Below are 17,210 nucleotides of genomic sequence, written 5' to 3' on the forward strand. Positions count from 1 at the left end.
ATGTATCTGTACAGTCTGATGCATAAGAAAGATTGTGTTTGCAAGGTTCTGTTGTAGAAAATGTTTCCCAACATTTAACAAGATACAGAAATGTTCTAAAGTCATATATGTTATAACATCCTATATTAATCACCAACAAAGGAAAGTTGATGCTACAACTGATGCCAAATTATTATTACTGATCCTGTTCCATTGTTTCCAATTATCTTTTGAAGTTGGGTTTATTTTCCAAGCCTTGCACTTAAATAGTGGAAAGTAGAACAATATGCAGAATGTTACTGCTGCCTTTGACAACGAGAAGAGAAAGGAAATCATTTGGAAAGGGGAGGGAAAGCAATGTATCAGCAGGCTTCCTCTTCTGAGAGTTGTCTCTGAATGACAGGAGAATAGCAAACGGAAAGAAGTTAGAGGCAATCAAGTCTCCTCCAGATGTTTTGAACTTCAGTTTTCAATAGTCCCAGGTGATAGAGGCTGTGGTATGAAACATCTGCAGAACACCAGTTTGTCTATACCTGTGCCAGTTTCAAAGTGTATCCCTTTAATTGGGCTCCATCTGTTGGCTGTACCATGTGCCATTCTGTACCTTTCCAATCATTAAAACTTATCACCTATAGCCAAACAATCTGCCTGATTTGTGGCTGGGGTTGATTTCAGTGGGAAATATTTCAAGAAACCAATTTTAGATATCCTGTTTCAGATATTTAATAGTCTAAATTATGGAAAATATTACTTCAGAAAGATGGAGTACTTTGGAAACATTTATGGAACCACTACACTCTGAACATCTATGGCCCATCTGCTTTTTATGATTTATACTGTTTCATACCAGTACAGAAAAAATAGAAAGCATTCCAGGTAAAATCGAATATTCCAGCTGGAGGATGGTTGATCATGCAACAAGACTTTTCAAGGACCTAAACAATGGCTGGTCCAATATAATAACGAAGTACTGAGCACTTTGAGATAAATTAAAATTTGGAAAAGAAATTGAAAGGACTAATTTTTCTTAGACTCTTTTTGCTGTGGAACACCAGCCCCACCTGCTGGTAAAAATAAAATTGCACAGTGCAATTTGTTTTATACATAGGTATATTGTGAATGAGGGAAGCATCACATTTTATTTAACTTGTTTCATGCTTGACTGTAGAACTAAATTAATTATAATGTTTTTGGCTCAACTAATTATAAACAAAATGCAGTCATAACTGAACAATGCTTCAGCAAATGCAAAATTTCACAGCCATTTTATCAGCATGGGTAATTTAAGAAAATGTAGCATCTTTTGATATGCATTCAGCTCTTTGAAGCATTGTGGCTTTTGTTGAAAGAGGTGCTTTAAATTGGATAACACCTCCAAAAGCACATAAACACTTTTTAAAAGGATAAAAATGATAAAATGATAAAAGTGTTTAAATTGACCCTAAGAACTATAATTAATTCCCTTCTATTAATAAGGCTCTAAGCTTTTAATTTAACTGAAATTTCCTTTCCCCCCCTAATTTAGAAAATCAAAGGAGAGTTACTTTGAGCTTAACACAAACCAATTTTCGTGCTTTCTTCTTTAATTGCATCCCCAGGTCCAAGATTTTAAAGTCTAAAGTTTAAGATACAGTTCAAAACCTTACACATCCATTTCCCATTTTCTGTGGTCTTCCAGCCATGCAACCACATGTATAAATGTTGCCAAACATAAATTGGCCCATAGAATTCAAACATATATGAGAACAGTTCCATAATATTTGGGATTCCATTTTTTTGTTATAAGATAGATCAACTGAGACAATAATTATTATATTAATAACATAAACTGTATTATATAACCCAGGTGTCTTGTGTTTACTGCCCAACAGTAGAATTTCATTCTATAGGTATTGTACAAAACTGTAATTGTTTTAAAGTACCACCAACACTTCTATTTAGGTTGTCTTTCTATTGTTCCATTTAAAGTGATATTCCAACGAAGTTGTATCATATTTTATTTACTTGGATTTGCCCACTGTCTTGACAGAATCCAATGAGTTGACTAGGATTACATTTCATTGTGGATTGGTTTTACCTGTGGCTTGTGATTAAGGTTCTCTAGGTTCTCAAGAGTGCTGCCTCTGGGGGTTGGATCCTTGCCCTTTGTGGCTCATTTTTGTCACCAGAGAGTGGACAAGGAGCTGGATCTGAGAAGTGGTGAAAGTCTACCTTGAAAGTGGCAACAATGCACCTCTTCCACAAAAGGCTATTCTTAGATCTAGCCAATATGAACAGCTTCTGTCCATCAAAATCCTTCCCTTTCTGGGGAAAGTGTTGGAGAAGATAGCATGACAACAATTATAGAAGGCCCTGAATGAAGCAGTTTAGGGGAAGAAAAGTTTAATAGAGTGTCCTACAAATTTTGACCCACTGTTTGAAAGCTTGAGGGATGGGGGAAAAAGAGGTTTTGAATTAATCCTGACAAGATATGCTAGCTGGTGATTCAGGAGCTATCCAATTCCTGAACAGTTACATCATTGACTCTGGTTGGGGTTACAGGTAGTCCTCGTTGAATGATCACTCATTGAGTAACCATTTGAAATTACAAACAAGGGGACTTACAACTGTTCCATCACAGCATCCCCATGGTCACATAATCATGATTAAGGCACTTGGCAACTGGCTCACAATTACAATGGTTGCAGCATCCTGGGGTCTCTTGATTGCCATTTGTGACCTTCGCTGCCAGCTTCTGACAAGCAAAGTCAATGGGGAAGACATCATGAGGTTGCAAATGGCGATCATGTGATGCTGCAACTGTGTGGGATTCGCCTAATGACAGCAACTGGGACTGCCAGGACTGCCACAATGGTCATCCTAAGTCAGTGCAGTCACATGATGTTGCACTTTACAACCACGTTGCTTAATGATGGGGTTGCCAGTCTCAATTACTGTCATTAAGCAAGTACACTCACCATGTACCTGTACACTCACCATGAAGAAACAGGTCTGTAATCTGGGGGTTATCCTGGACTCATCCTCCTGCTAGAGCACCAGGTGAATCTATGGCCAGGATAGCTTTTTCCCAGCTGAGGCTGGTGCACCAGTTGCATCCAATGCAGTTGCAACATTACTCATATCCTTGTTGTTACCTTGTATTGTACTACTGCAAATACATGGACTTACATGGAGCTGCTCCTGAAGGTCACCCAGAAGCTACAGCTGATACAAAATGCAAGTAGCCATGTTACACATTTCTTTGGAAACTGCACTGGCTATCCATCTGCTTCCAGGTCCAGTTCAAGGAGCTAATTATCACCTACAAAACTTTACATGGCTTGGGTCCCTGGATATCTTCCAACTTGCCTATTTTGTAGAAGCTGCCCACCCAATATTAATTAGCAAAGATAATATATTGTAAGTCCCCTTCTTCCAGGACTGAGATGACGTAGAAGCCTGGAAAAGGATCTTCTCTGTTATGATCCCTTTCCTTTGGGACAATCTGCCCCAAACCTGTTAGATTATTGTGCTGCAAATAGAGGTTAAAGACAGATGCAGGTTTTTTTTAAAATTATTATATATCAGGTGTTGTTTCAACTGCATGCTATGGAACTAACCTTTATTAATTATGTTTTGGAACAAATGGCTGTTTATTATATCATAATAAATTGATGACATAAATAAAACATTAATATAAGTATTATTCAAAATTTGATTACAAATAAATGTTTTACATAATTGTTTCCTAATTACTGACCAATATTCACCACACATATATAGGAAGATTCAAGCTGACAGCCTTGATTTTCCCATATTCTTAAATGATCTTTCTTTGAGATTGATCTTATTCTTTCCCACATAAAATTCTTATCACTTTAAGTAAACTATAATGAAAATGAGGCCAAATTTTGTCTAATGCAAAACATGAAATAAAGGTTGATGGTTCATCTTGGGTAAGACATAAGCAATTCTGAAGAAATTAGTAGTACTTTGTAGGGGAAGTAGAAGAGTTTAAATAAACCTAGTATAAAGATACTGATGTATATTTTTTCTATCATCATTATATTTTCAAAATGCTTTCAGTGTTTTTTAATTGTTTGCAAAATGAAAAAAGAAGGAAAAAGAAAGAATTGAAACGAATATTCATCACTTGTAGACTATTACGTTAGTTCTATACATTAAATACAAAATAACAGGCTTGTTGTATTAACAATAATTTTACATCTATAAAAAGTGACTTACGAATGTCAAAATAATTTTCCATTGTCATGGGTGGGTTAGATATTCTAATTCCCTATTCCATGCCTGCCTATATTCTTTTCCTAAAAAATAATTTTATTAAGAATTATAAATGAAAAGAATAAAAGTCAACACAAACTACAAAATATACAAACGGAAAAACAAACAAACAAAAAGCAGGGGGGAGAGTATAGGGGAAAAAAAGGGGGGAAAGAAAAAAGAAAAAAAGAAAACAGAAAAAGTAATTTCCCCCTTCATCCCAGCAGGTAAAAACAGTTTTAATAACTTATCGCCATCTCTAAATAAAACATAATCTCTCTTCTCCCCATAACTCATTTCTTAAGTAACAAAAACAAAACAAAATCCAAATGCTTCATCTCTGTCCATATTCTTGAATGCCTAAGTTGAATACTAATGTAGTATAATTTAACAAGCACTTATAAGTAACATTTGTAGGGTTGTTATTTTGTTGTGAGTCTGTTAAAATTTCTATAAATAAAGGTGGTTCTGGAGCACTTAGGTTGAAGGCTCATATCTTGACATCAGTTGTTTTACCTATAAAAAAACCCACTGTTATTTTTGCCAAATGATATTCACACTGCAGCTTCTCCAAAGGCAAACATTCATTATTTGAGCCTATTAACTGATCAACAGTATGCATTTCATATCCACTACCTCCCCCAACACGAGTGTTTTGCTACGTTCCCTTTCAGACCATAAAGATCAAAGGAGATGTCCAGGCCTCCCTCTCTGGTGGCTCATTTAGAAGGGGGAATTCAATATTTTCCCAAATAATTGGACCCTAAGGGCCTACAATTTATAAGTGGTGTCTGATAACACTGATCCCAAGGTAGCCAAGAGGATGTTTCCAGCTCATTGACCTGAGACAGAAGACACACCTTATTAAATCTGGAATGTTAGAAAACTTCTTTCTCTAACTGGAAACAGGAACTTCCGAACAAAGGAAAGAACTTCTCAGACTCCTAAGATGTTAAATTCATTTTCAGAAAATGTATTTTAGAATATATTATAGAGGAATATTAATATTCCTATACTGTAAATTATCAACAGCAAAGCTTTCATTTTTAAAAGTAAGTGACCTTTTATAGCTTAGAAGATAGACAGTGAGGTGTTCCTTGAGCATTTGAACAGAAGATTTAAAATAAATTATTTTTGCCCAGACTTTCCCACTGCTACAAGAAAAAAATAATTTAGGTTTATAAAGATCTTAGGACTCTGCAATTGGATCTGCAGCTCAAATATTGCTTTTCAGCATAGCCCTCACCACTGGATCCCTAGATAACTTGGCAGGAAGAAGCAAAAACAGTAGGTGAGTGATAACAGCTGAAAAGGCAAAAGGTAAATCCCATTTATAGCTACCCTAACTGGTGTCTGAGATCAAAATACGTAATCCCTGCCAAGAACATGGAATATATGTTCCCTTCCCCTTCTTGAATTTTGCCCATATCATTCATGTACAGCCATATTAGAGGAGCTAAGTAGATGCAATGCTATTCCCAAAAGTAGTGATTGTATATATGACTTTCAAAGCCTACACTGCAGGCCTGGGGTGGGGAAACTTCATATTGGGAGAATATTAAGATTTCAATCACCATTCTTGATATAGTCCCAAGACTGAATCCCTTGATATTTCTATTGGAGGGAAAAACTCACATTTGATCCTATTTGCTGCAATGAATTTTGCTGTCCTGGACGTTGGGGTAGAGGGAATAAACAAAATCAGAGATTTGGCCATGCTGTAATTTAAATATGAAGGGTTGTGAATATGCCTAAGCTATTATAAAGTATAATGTTGATATATTGCAAATGAGCACAAAGTACTTCAGTTACAAGCACACCTTTAGAACTAGTCAGACATTTCTTCCAAACGTAAATATTGTATTTTAAAAAGATTTTTCCTACCTTAAGTTTTCTCACAGCATCCCTTACAACCTCTGTACCTTTGGGCTGCTCCACTTCTGTACTGCCAAGAAACTGAAACATTGCAATTTGTGAGACAAAGTTTTAAGCCTTTGAAATAACTAATCAATATTTTAATTGCCAATAATTTATTTCTGTATGATTTTAAATCATAAAGACTAAATAACATTTGGGTTAAACTGAAATATTTTACCTAATTGGACATTGTTTTCTTTCATTTTATATGCTTTTGACTGCTACAGCATGATGTCTACTTTCATAATTGTTCTCCTCTGGAAAACCAATCTTGGAGACATCCTAACTTTTAGTGATGAAAAATCTCAGCCACAAATGACCTGCCACGATATTTTAAAAACATTTCAGACTCTGCCTGCAATTTGGTCTCTTTCTAATATTATCAACTTGCGGAGAACCACAACAGTAACAGACCTATCTGAAATATGATGTACTAGCATAGAATTTAGGGCAAAACTTCATAATAAAGTGTGGTGTTATGCTAGAATTTATTATATTTATTCTGGAACACACATTCAGGATTAAGATAAAACGCAAACAGTACTCAGAGATACCATCATAATGGCTCATAGTAATGCTGACTTGTACAAATGTAAACATTTCACTTAAACAATTGTTATTCATTTCAGAGAATAAGGGAAGAACTGCTGCATTCAATTGATCAATGAGGGGGCCATGCTGAAGCATTGGCGAATAACTCATGCAGGAATTTCGCAGTAGAGGCAAAAAGGATTATGTGATATGCTTTGGCATAAACTCAAGGCTATATACACCCACTTGTCTTTCATACATTACGTTGCTAATCTTTCCCATCTCTGTATACTAGATGGCAATAAAGGTGAGATGGCCATAATATGAAATAATATGTGTTGTTGTTTTCTATATCTCTGAATTTGCACAAAGGTTGGCAACCACTATCTTAGATCTTTCTCTTGATACAAATGATGATCAAAAAGAAAGATGCATGGGCTGTACCCTACTATGGACATTATGTATTTTCTACAGGAAGAAGTGTTGTAAGTACAGCTATAGCATTCTTGTTTTACATCAGACATATGGGACTTAGCTCATGTATTCCCCACCCCCTCCCTGAAACTTTAGCCAAAATCTCTTGGGTAACAAGGGGCCCAGAGTAGTTTCTTTTTCCATGCAATGAGAACAATGAGGTCCTTCTTGCTTCAGTGAAAAATTGCTCTATGCTTCTTGTACAGACAAAACGACTGCAACAGAAAATTCTCTACTTTTTTCTGCATGGAGAAAGTGGCTACTCTGAGCTGTGAAGTTTGGCTCAGAGAGTGTAGAGCATCAGGGATGGATGGGGTTCCTCTCCTTGATGTCTGCCCATTGTCACCTGGCCACTGAGAGTATAGCCCTTACTGAAAACTGCTGTGCAAACTAATTCACACTTTATTACTGGCCTTATGGGCAATAATGAACCTATAATGTGTTTATGATATATCTCCCATGCCTTCCATTGTTAGGCAACTTCATAAAATTGTGAGACAACATGTTATGTTGGCTGATCCAGGATAGCTTTATTGTTCAGTAAAAAAGTTGCTAAGTGATCTTGAAAAATTAAGAAGGCAGGGATTGGCTATACTTGAATGGGAAATCTCTAGGGAATGCCAAGGCTGTGGACTAGACAGGGAAGTGAAAAAACATTCTGGGACAAGACAAAACACTTAAATACTGTTGCAAAGAAAACTATATTCAACACTAAAAATATCAGTGTACAAGAATGAACAACAATATATTCAATGTATTAGCTGTAATCATTTCAAGGCATTAATTTTGAAATAATTACTGCCCACACATCCTCACGACATGGACTTCCAAAATTATTTGTTCAAAAGGAATGTTAGGTAGCATCATTATTCTTGGCTCCTTCATAGATTGAGAGATAAGTTTTTACTAGTACTCTTCACTTCCTGCAGGCCCTAAATCTGTTTCAGTGGATAGACAGAAATCCTGACTAGATTGAATATTCTTCAGGATTGAACCTGTGAGTCTGTATTACAGTGATCTAACTACTGAACTAATAGTTAAGCAAATTTACAAGTACAGAAAATACCACTTCTGTGCTCAGAAGTACTTAAGCTGCTTGCTTAAAGTTAACAGATTCTGTGGTGTAGTTAAAATGGACGAAAGCAGGAGTGAGTAACTTCTGCTGAACTGTTAACTTCCATCATTTTCACCATTAGTCAGGCTAACTAGGACCAGGGAGAACCTCAGTTCAGCAGTACCTGGAAAGCTAGAGACACCCCTGCTCTATAACTCTCTACCTCTCATCTTGTTAGTAATAAACCATTGTTTAATAATAAAACCTTTGATTAAAACAAAACTGTAAACAAGTAACAACAGACCTCCATAGCATATTATTAAATAGCCACCAATAAATAATGCAAAGTGTATTTCAGGAAGGAAATGATATAAAAATAGGTTTTAAAATTGTTTAAAAGTGATCAGATAAGGAGCCATAGTTTAAAAATATAGATTTATAAACTAGCCTCCCATTATAAAACCACATTAAACAAGTAATTTGGATACCGAGCCAGATTTTCAGTTGTTTCTTCAAGTTGAAAAATATAAGTTTCCTGGAAAACATTTTATCAGATATGTTTACGTTTAATGCATCCAACACCATTATGCCCAGCTAGTGGACAAAATAATTATCCTTAAAATCTTTGAAAAGACATTAGCATTGAGACTATTAACAAATTCTAAGGGTAGAACACAAAATGTTACATTTATTTTAGTAATAATTTAGAAAGTGTGTATTAAGATCATTCCCAAGAAATCATGATACCTGAGCCCATTTATCATTTTAGCACTATAGTGAGTTGTAGGATAAAAATGAAAGTACTCAGTAACATTTACAATCATTTAATTTTTGTTAATTTTGACCTTTTTTCCCAGTCTTCAGATACTGAAATCACTTCTTTGCACTGTCATACTAATCTGAAAACACCAAGCAGAAAGAGGTTCTCTCTTGACAAATAGATCATTTAGACTTACAATGATGTATATGCATACCAGGGGCACTGCAACAAAGTTAGAGGAAACAAGTGGGACAAATACATACATAGTCTGAACTGACAGTGGTGTCTGTGTTTTCACATCATTGTTCTTCTCCTTTATTCAGGGCAGATCTTGCTGAGCAAAGAGGCTTAGCCAAGAACTCACATAAATGATTATTCATAACATTATAGCTTTCCCTGTTCATACTAACAACTGAGGAACTAGATGAAATCCACTTATGATGGAATTAACTTCATTTGAAAATGGTTTTGAAAAATTAAACCAGGTATCTAAGACATGTAACTCTTTCTCTTCCAGTAGAGAGCAGCATAGGATTTGTTATTAAGCAGATAATAATTATTTTAATTTATTCCTGTCGTACATTTTTTTTTCAAATTTCATGCATGACTTTTAATACCTTTGAATCATTGAATGCTAGTAAATGTTTGGAATTCCACAGAATAATTGCTGAATGATTGAAATAGCATCCTCAGTTTGTAAATTAGATATACAAGTATGCACCATTTATTTTTCTGAATTTATGTAAACAGTGGAGCTAAAAAGCTATAAATTATAAATACTGTGATATGTCCATATAGTCCGTATATATAAATACCTTCTCCCTTCCCTGCAGAAAATAAGAGATAACTTTTTGGCTGAAAAAGAAGTTGAATACCTCAATCTCACAATATTAAAATAATGCATACGGTACTAAAGAAATGACTCATTGTTGGAAACCAGTCCTGGAATCTGAAACAAAGAATTCCTTTTTAACATGCACTGTATGCAAATATTCATTGCAACCAATAGGCAGTTACTTATATTTTACGATATAGTATAGAAACCTTCAATTTATTAAAAATAGAACAGTCCATACATGAATACATACATACCCATCATACTACTCTCTTCTGGGGCAAGCAACATTATGAACAGTTCAGAAAAGGTGCAAGAAGTAGTAAGCCAAATAAATTAAAGTGTGAGATAAGAAAAAGAGAAGGAAACGTAACTAAAACTAGCTTACTACTCACTATACCTCTCCATTCTTACACATCATCCTTGATTTCATATATACCATATATACCATATATACCATATATACCATATATATATATATATATATATATATATATATATATATATATATATATAAATCTGCGCTCAGTTGTTACCGACTCTGCAGTGACTGCTTTTTTGGACGAGTCCTTTGCAGTTTTCAAGGCAAGGTGTTTCGGAAGTGGTTTGCCAGTGCCTCCTTCCTAGAGCAGAGCCCAGCTGGCGAGCGCAGGAGGCGGGGTTTCCGTTGCTTCGTGCCCTTTTTGGGCGAGCGCGGTTTTTTTGTGCTTACCAGCAACTGCTCCCGGCTCCTTTTTGCAAGGCGCCGCCAGCATTTTTCCTCCCACCGGAGTGAGAGTCCCCATTTATCTACTCACGTGAGTTTTCGAACTGTTGGGTGAACAGGAACTGGGGAGGAAACAGGAGCTCACCCTGTTAACGCGAAGGCTGGACTCGAACCGCTGAAACGTCGACCATTTCTGGCCGGCAACTTTCAGTGTCATTAAGCCGCTGCACCACCGCATCCCATATACTGCTACATATATCCCTTTTTGTTCTTTTCACATATCTCTTTTTGAGGATCACATCAACTCTACCCAACCATGATTTTCCAGCCTACTTTTTCTTCATATATTTGTCTGTCATTTGATCATCATTCATTCCATTTATATAACCAAACTACATCAATGTACCTCTTTCACATTAGTCTCATTTTTGTATTCAATCTACATTTATTCTTAACCCTATTGCTGTTCCTCCTCCTCCTCCTCCAACTCCTTTTACCACACTTCTTAAGGAACCCTTTCTTACAGATTTCAACTTTTTTTTTAATGTTAGGAGAGGTTACATCTTTTTTAGCAAAGAATACAAACTAGTTACACAGACACACATACATTTTTAGGCATTTTATATTCTAGTGAGATACATAACCACTGTTGAGATTAACTATGTTTTTTCTTGATTCATATGGGGAGTAAAGCAGTACCTCTATCCACCTTAGGACCATATCCAATATCTATATTTATCATCACTCCTACATGCACTTTCTTTAAATTAACCTACCAAACTGACAAGGCATACGATGGAATCCACAGTAACGTTTCAGCAACCAAGTCCTGAATTCAATTCTTGCTTCCAAGCACTTTCCAAAAGTAACCATTTTTAGAAGTTCACAAGCAAGGCAAGGGAAAGATCCCTTGTTAGTGGTTTTAAGGATCCAGAAATGCTATTTGCCTATGGCTATTTTTTTGCTAATAAATGTAACCTGAGCTAACAAGCAATATTAAACCAACCTTTTCCTGGTGATGTTTATATTGATTGGTTAATGATTATATTTATTCACTGCTGGATGTATATTTGGAAAAAACTATATGCTTCCTATATTTTATTATACATTTTACTATACTAAGAATAACTTTGAATGTCATATTCAAATTCTCATACAAAGGTGAAATTCTTCATAGCAAAGTACTAACGGATGAATGAATGCATACCCATTGCATTCTACAGAGCTTTATTTCTGGACAGTCACAAGAAAAATGTTCTGAAGCTTGCTTCATCAAAAAATCTTGAAAACCCATGCTCTTAACTCTGTTTCCCAATAGCTCCATGCCATTTCAATGCCAACCACAAACTTTTCTAGGCTCTGAATGACAAGAAGTTGTCATTTGGTAAATCAAGTTAAATTCCAGCTGCATTTTTCAGATGAGAAATAACTATTGAACTTGCAGAGGACAGAGAATACAGAGAGAATTATACATTTCTACTGTCCCAAGGAGTGTAGAAATGTATAATAGGAGAGAGCTTATGAATAGCTGTCTCTTGATTTTCCCAAGGTTTGCATTGCTTTTAATTGATACAATTATCTACTAAATGATTGCTGATGAACTTACATACTTCCCACCTCCTTAATATTCTTACATTGTTTGTCCATCATCTTTTACCATGCTGCTTGTAAAAATTATCTAAATTTGAATTTGTCTAGCATCTTTAGGTAAGATCTATGAACCAAGGCAAGCTGGATGTGGTCAAACATGAGATGACAAGATTGAACGTCGACATCTTGGGAATCAGCGAACTGAAATGGACGGGAATGGGTGAATTTAATTCGGGTGACCATTATATCTACTACTGTGGGCAAGAAACCCTTAGAAGAAATGGAGTTGCACTCATAGTGAATAAGAGAGTGGGAAAGGCAGTAATGGGGTACAACCTCAAAAATGACAGAATGATCTCAGTGCGTATCCAAGGCAAACCATTCAATATCACAGTCATCCAAGTCTATGCCCCAACCACTGATGCTGAAGAAGCTGAAGTTGACCACTTCTATGAAGACCTACAACACCTTCTAGAACTAGCACCAAAAAAAGATGTCCTTTTCATCATAGGGGATTGGAATGCTAAAGTAGGAAGTCAAGGAGTAATCGGAATAACAGGCAAATTTGGCCTTGGAGTACAAAATGAAGCAGGGCAAAGGCTAATAGAGTTCTGTCAAGAGAACAAGCTAGTCATAGCAAACACTCTTTTCCAACAACACAAGAGACGACTCTACACATGGACATCACCAGATGGTCAATACCGAAACCAGATTGATTATATACTTTGCAGCCAAAGATGGAGAAGCTCTATACAGACAGCAAAAACAAGACCAGGAGCTGACTGTGGCTCAGATCATGAGCTTCTTACTGCAAAATTTAGGCTTAAATTGAAGAATGTAGGGAAAACCACTAGACCACTCAGGTATGACTTAGATCATATTCCTTGTGAGTACACAGTGAAGGTGATGAATAGATTTAGAGGATTAGATTTGGTAGACAGAGTGCCTGAAGAACTATGGACGGAGGTCCGTAACATTGTACAGGAGGCAGCAACTAAAACCATCCCAAAGAAAAAGAAATGCAAGAAAGCAAAATGGCTGTCTGATGAGGCTTTACAAATAGCTGTGGAAAGAAGGAATGCGAAAAGCAAGGGTGAAAGGGAAAGATATAAGCAACTGAATGCAGATTTCCAGAGAATAGCCAGGAGAGATAAGAAGGCCTTCTTAAATGAACAATGCAAAGAAATTGAGGAAAACAATAGAATGGGGAAGACTAGAGATCTCTTCAAGAAAATTGGAGATATGAAAGGAACGTTTAGTGCAAAGATGGGCATGATAAAGGACAAAAAAGGCAGGGACCTAACAGAAGCAGAAGAGATTAAGAAGAGGTGGCAAGAATACACAGAAGAACTATACAAGAAAGATCTTAATGTCCCTGATGTCCACGCTGGTGTGATCACTGACCTTGAGCCAGACATCCTAGAGAGTGAAGTCAAGTGGGCCTTAGGAAGCATTGCTAACAACAAAGCTAGTGGAGATGACAGGATTCCAGCTGAGTTATTTAAAATACTAAAAGATGATGGTGTTAAAGTGCTGCACTCAATATGCCAGCAAGTTTGGAAAACGCAACAGTGGCCACGGGATTGGAAGAGGTCAGTTTACGTTCCAATTCCAAAGAAGGGCAACGCCAAAGAATGCTCAAACTATCGCACAATTGCACTCATTTCACATGCTAGCAAGGTTATGCTCAAAATCCTACAAGCTAGGCTTCAGCAATATATGAACCGAGAACTACCGGATGTACAAGCTGGGTTTCGAAGAGGCAGAGGAACTAGAGATCAAATTGCCAACATTCGCTGGATCATGGAGAAAGCACGAGAGTTCCAGAAAAATATCTACTTCTGCTTCATTGACTATGCAAAAGCCTTTGATTGTGTGGATCACAACAAACTGTGGCAAATTCTTAAAGAGATGGGAATACCAGACCACCTTACCTGTCTCCTGAGAAATCTGTATGCGGGCCAAGAAGCAACAGTTAGAACCGGTCATGGAACAACCGATTGGTTCAAAATAGGGAAAGGTGTACGACAAGGCTGTATACTGTCACCCTGCTTATTTAACCTATATGCAGAGTACATCATGAGAAATGCCAGGCTGGAAGAATCACAAGCCGGAATTAAGATTGCAGGGAGAATCATCAACAACCTCAGATATGCGGACGATACCACCCTAATGGCAGAAAGTGAAGAAGAACTAAAGAGCCTCTTGATGAGGGTGAAAGAGGAGAGTGCAAAAGCTGGCTTGAAACTCAACATTAAAAAAACTAAGATCATGGCATCTGGACCCATCAATTCCTGGCAAATAGAAGGGGTAGAAATGGAAGCAGTAACAGACTTCATTTATTTGGGCTCCAAGATCACCGCAGACGGAGACTGCAGCCATGAAATTAAAAGACGCTTGCTCCTTGGGAGGAAAGCTATGGCAAGCCTAGATAGCATATTAAAAAGCAGAGACGTCACCTTGCCGACAAAGATCCGCATAGTCAAAGCTATGGTTTTTCCAGTAGTAATGTATGGCTGTGAGAGCTGGACCATAAAAAAGGCCGAGCGCCGAAGAATTGATGCCTTTGAACTGTGGTGCTGGAGAAGACTCTTGAGAGTCCCCTGGACTGCTAGGAGGTCAAACCAGTCAATCTTAAAGGAAATCAACCCTGATTGCTCATTGGAAGGATCGATAATGAAGCTCAAGCTCAGATATTTTGGCCACCTAATGCGAAGAGAGATCTCTTTGGAGAAGACCCTGATGCTGGGAAAGATTGAAGGCAAAAGGAGAAGAGGACGGCAGAGGATGAGATGGTTAGATAGCATCACTGAAGCAATGAGCATGAAACTGAGCAAACTCAGGGAGGCAGTGAAGGACAGGAAGGCCTGGCGCAATATGGTTCATGGGGTCACGAAGAGTCGGACACGACTTAACGACTAAACAACAAGCATCTTTAGGCTAAACAATACTAATGTATCTGGTTCATACATAGTTTGTTAAAATACCTGTAAACGGAGAATATATAATCTCAAGGGAGGAAAAACAAATATGTGGCTTGAGAAGAATCTTCAACTACTGCCTTGTGAGGACATTCGTTTGGCTTTATTTCATATGGACTAATATCTCTGATTTAGTTCCATTTTAACAAGAACCAATAAATCTTTAACAGATTAGATCAAGTCATCCAAACAATGGATTCAGAGAACCATAGACTTAATTATTGTATCAATAATTATAATAGGTATATAAAATTTAATGTAGCTTTGGATAGAAAACATTTTCCATCTGATTTAGTCTGGTAATGCAGGAAAATTAATAATGAAGGCCAATACTGTATGTCAGGAAATATAAATGATGTGCATGTTATAGGTGGTGAGGTGTGTTAGTCTATATTGGCAAAAAATCAGGAGTCTGGTAGCACCTTTCTGACCAACCAATTTTATTGAAAGTCATATGTTTTCACGAGCTGCAGCTCACTTCATCAGATGCATCTCTCTTGGTTTCACATCCCTGTAACGCTATAAATCTGAAAGATTATATTTTAAACGATATTAGGCATTTGGTTCCTTAAGTACAAGTATTTTAAAACATTGTTTATTAACTGAGTTTTACTCCAAAAACTTAGAAAAAGAGAAATTTTCTTCAGAATATTGCAAAGCCTCATTAGAATTTCAGTATATTTTTGCCTTTAAATGGACAGGACGTATGTGAATAATGGCAGTTTTTCCCCATGTTTTTTTGTCTATTTTTTGACAGTGAAAATGGATAGATCATAAGATATTTGCTTTAAAGCTACTGGATGTATTATGACAATGTGCTGGGAGCAACCTTTGTGCCAATGTCTTCTGTGCAATTGATTAAAAACTAATTTATTATAAGCATCATTGAAAAGTGCCAGTAACATAATGCTGCAGGGTATTCTCTCTGCTAATCAGCAGAAAAGGTGCCTGCAACAGTCCGTGTGTTCAGCTTGGAATATCAATTATATTAACATGATTGTACTATTTTCTGACCCAATCACTTGCTGCTGATTCCGTAAGGACTTTGTATTGATTCCTGTACAACATGCTTCTTAATTTATGATGCAACTAAGCTCATTCCCCTGAACTGAGGAATTCATAGTTTTATGACCTTAATTTAAAAGCACCTCAGATCACAATTTAGTGTCACAGAACCTTTATGTTTTTGTTTCAGATTACACTTTGAATTTTTTTAGGTATCATTTGATTCTTAATTGTTCCTGTTTCTCTGCCAGGTTACCTTATTGTTCATACTGTGAGGCAAACATCTCTTACTCTTTGTCTGTGTATACATGCCTTTGAGTCAGGGTTGACTTCTGGCCACTGCCTGGACTAGTCCTTGCAGTTTTCTCAGCAAGATTTCCAAAGTGGCCTGCCATTTCCTTCTTCCTACAGCTGAGAGAGAGTGACTGGCCCAAAGTCACCCAGCTCACTTTTTGCCTCAGGTGGAACTAGAACTCACAGTCTCCTGCTTTCTAGTCTGGTGCCTTAACCACTACACCAAACTGGCTCTTAATAATATATTTGCCACACTATTACTTAGGAGAGTTGCATTATCTGACAGTCTTAGCTCATTGATTTTTATATAAATGCAAGAAATTAAAATCTTTTACTTTAACATTATATCAAAACTCAGTTGTCAAATCAACTTTTCCTATGATTTTCAGTTAATGTGGCATTTGAAAACTGATAAACTGTCCCACCTCCAATGAAGGGGAAGAAATCACTCTGTGTGGCAACCTGTTCCACTGATTGACAGCTCTTACTGTCAAGAGGTTCTTCCTAATGTCTAATCTACATCCTTGAAGTTGTTGGGGTTGTGAAATGTTATTACAAAAACCGTGAGGAGGAGAGAAGATTCATTCCTACCTCGTGGAGAGCCATGAGGAGAAGAGAAGGAAAACGAAGGAAACAGGAAAAAAAGGCAGGCTCCAAGCCCCTCCCACACAGAGCAGCAAAGCTAGGCTGCAGTGAAGCCACCCCTCTCTTTGTGCTTGTGTGAGGCAGGCTTGGTTGAAACCCCATATTTTCCAACACTCCTTCTTTTCAACCTTGCATGTCTCCATATCCTACAATATTTAATTTTTCTCTTAGTTTCTGAT

At 36.9% G+C, this 17,210-nt stretch overlaps 1 protein-coding gene across 4 annotated transcripts in view; it reads right to left on the reverse strand.

Annotated features, from left to right (window-relative positions):
• The window catches only part of GULP1 (GULP PTB domain containing engulfment adaptor 1), a 186,913-nt gene that overhangs the window by 34,354 nt on the left and 135,349 nt on the right, over nt 1-17,210 (reverse strand). For all 4 annotated transcript variants that reach the window (XM_088135725.1, XM_088135728.1, XM_088135724.1 and 1 more), the window contains one exon: nt 6,124-6,195. In XM_088135725.1, coding sequence (XP_087991851.1) covers nt 6,124-6,195 — 72 coding nt within the window. The remainder of the gene's footprint in view (nt 1-6,123; nt 6,196-17,210) is intronic.

This window comes from Python bivittatus, unplaced genomic scaffold, assembly GCF_059951505.1.
Source record: "Python bivittatus isolate LINGU-HERP-01145 unplaced genomic scaffold, Pbiv_v1 ctg000200_np1212, whole genome shotgun sequence".
Taxonomy (NCBI): Eukaryota; Metazoa; Chordata; class Lepidosauria; order Squamata; family Pythonidae; genus Python; species Python bivittatus.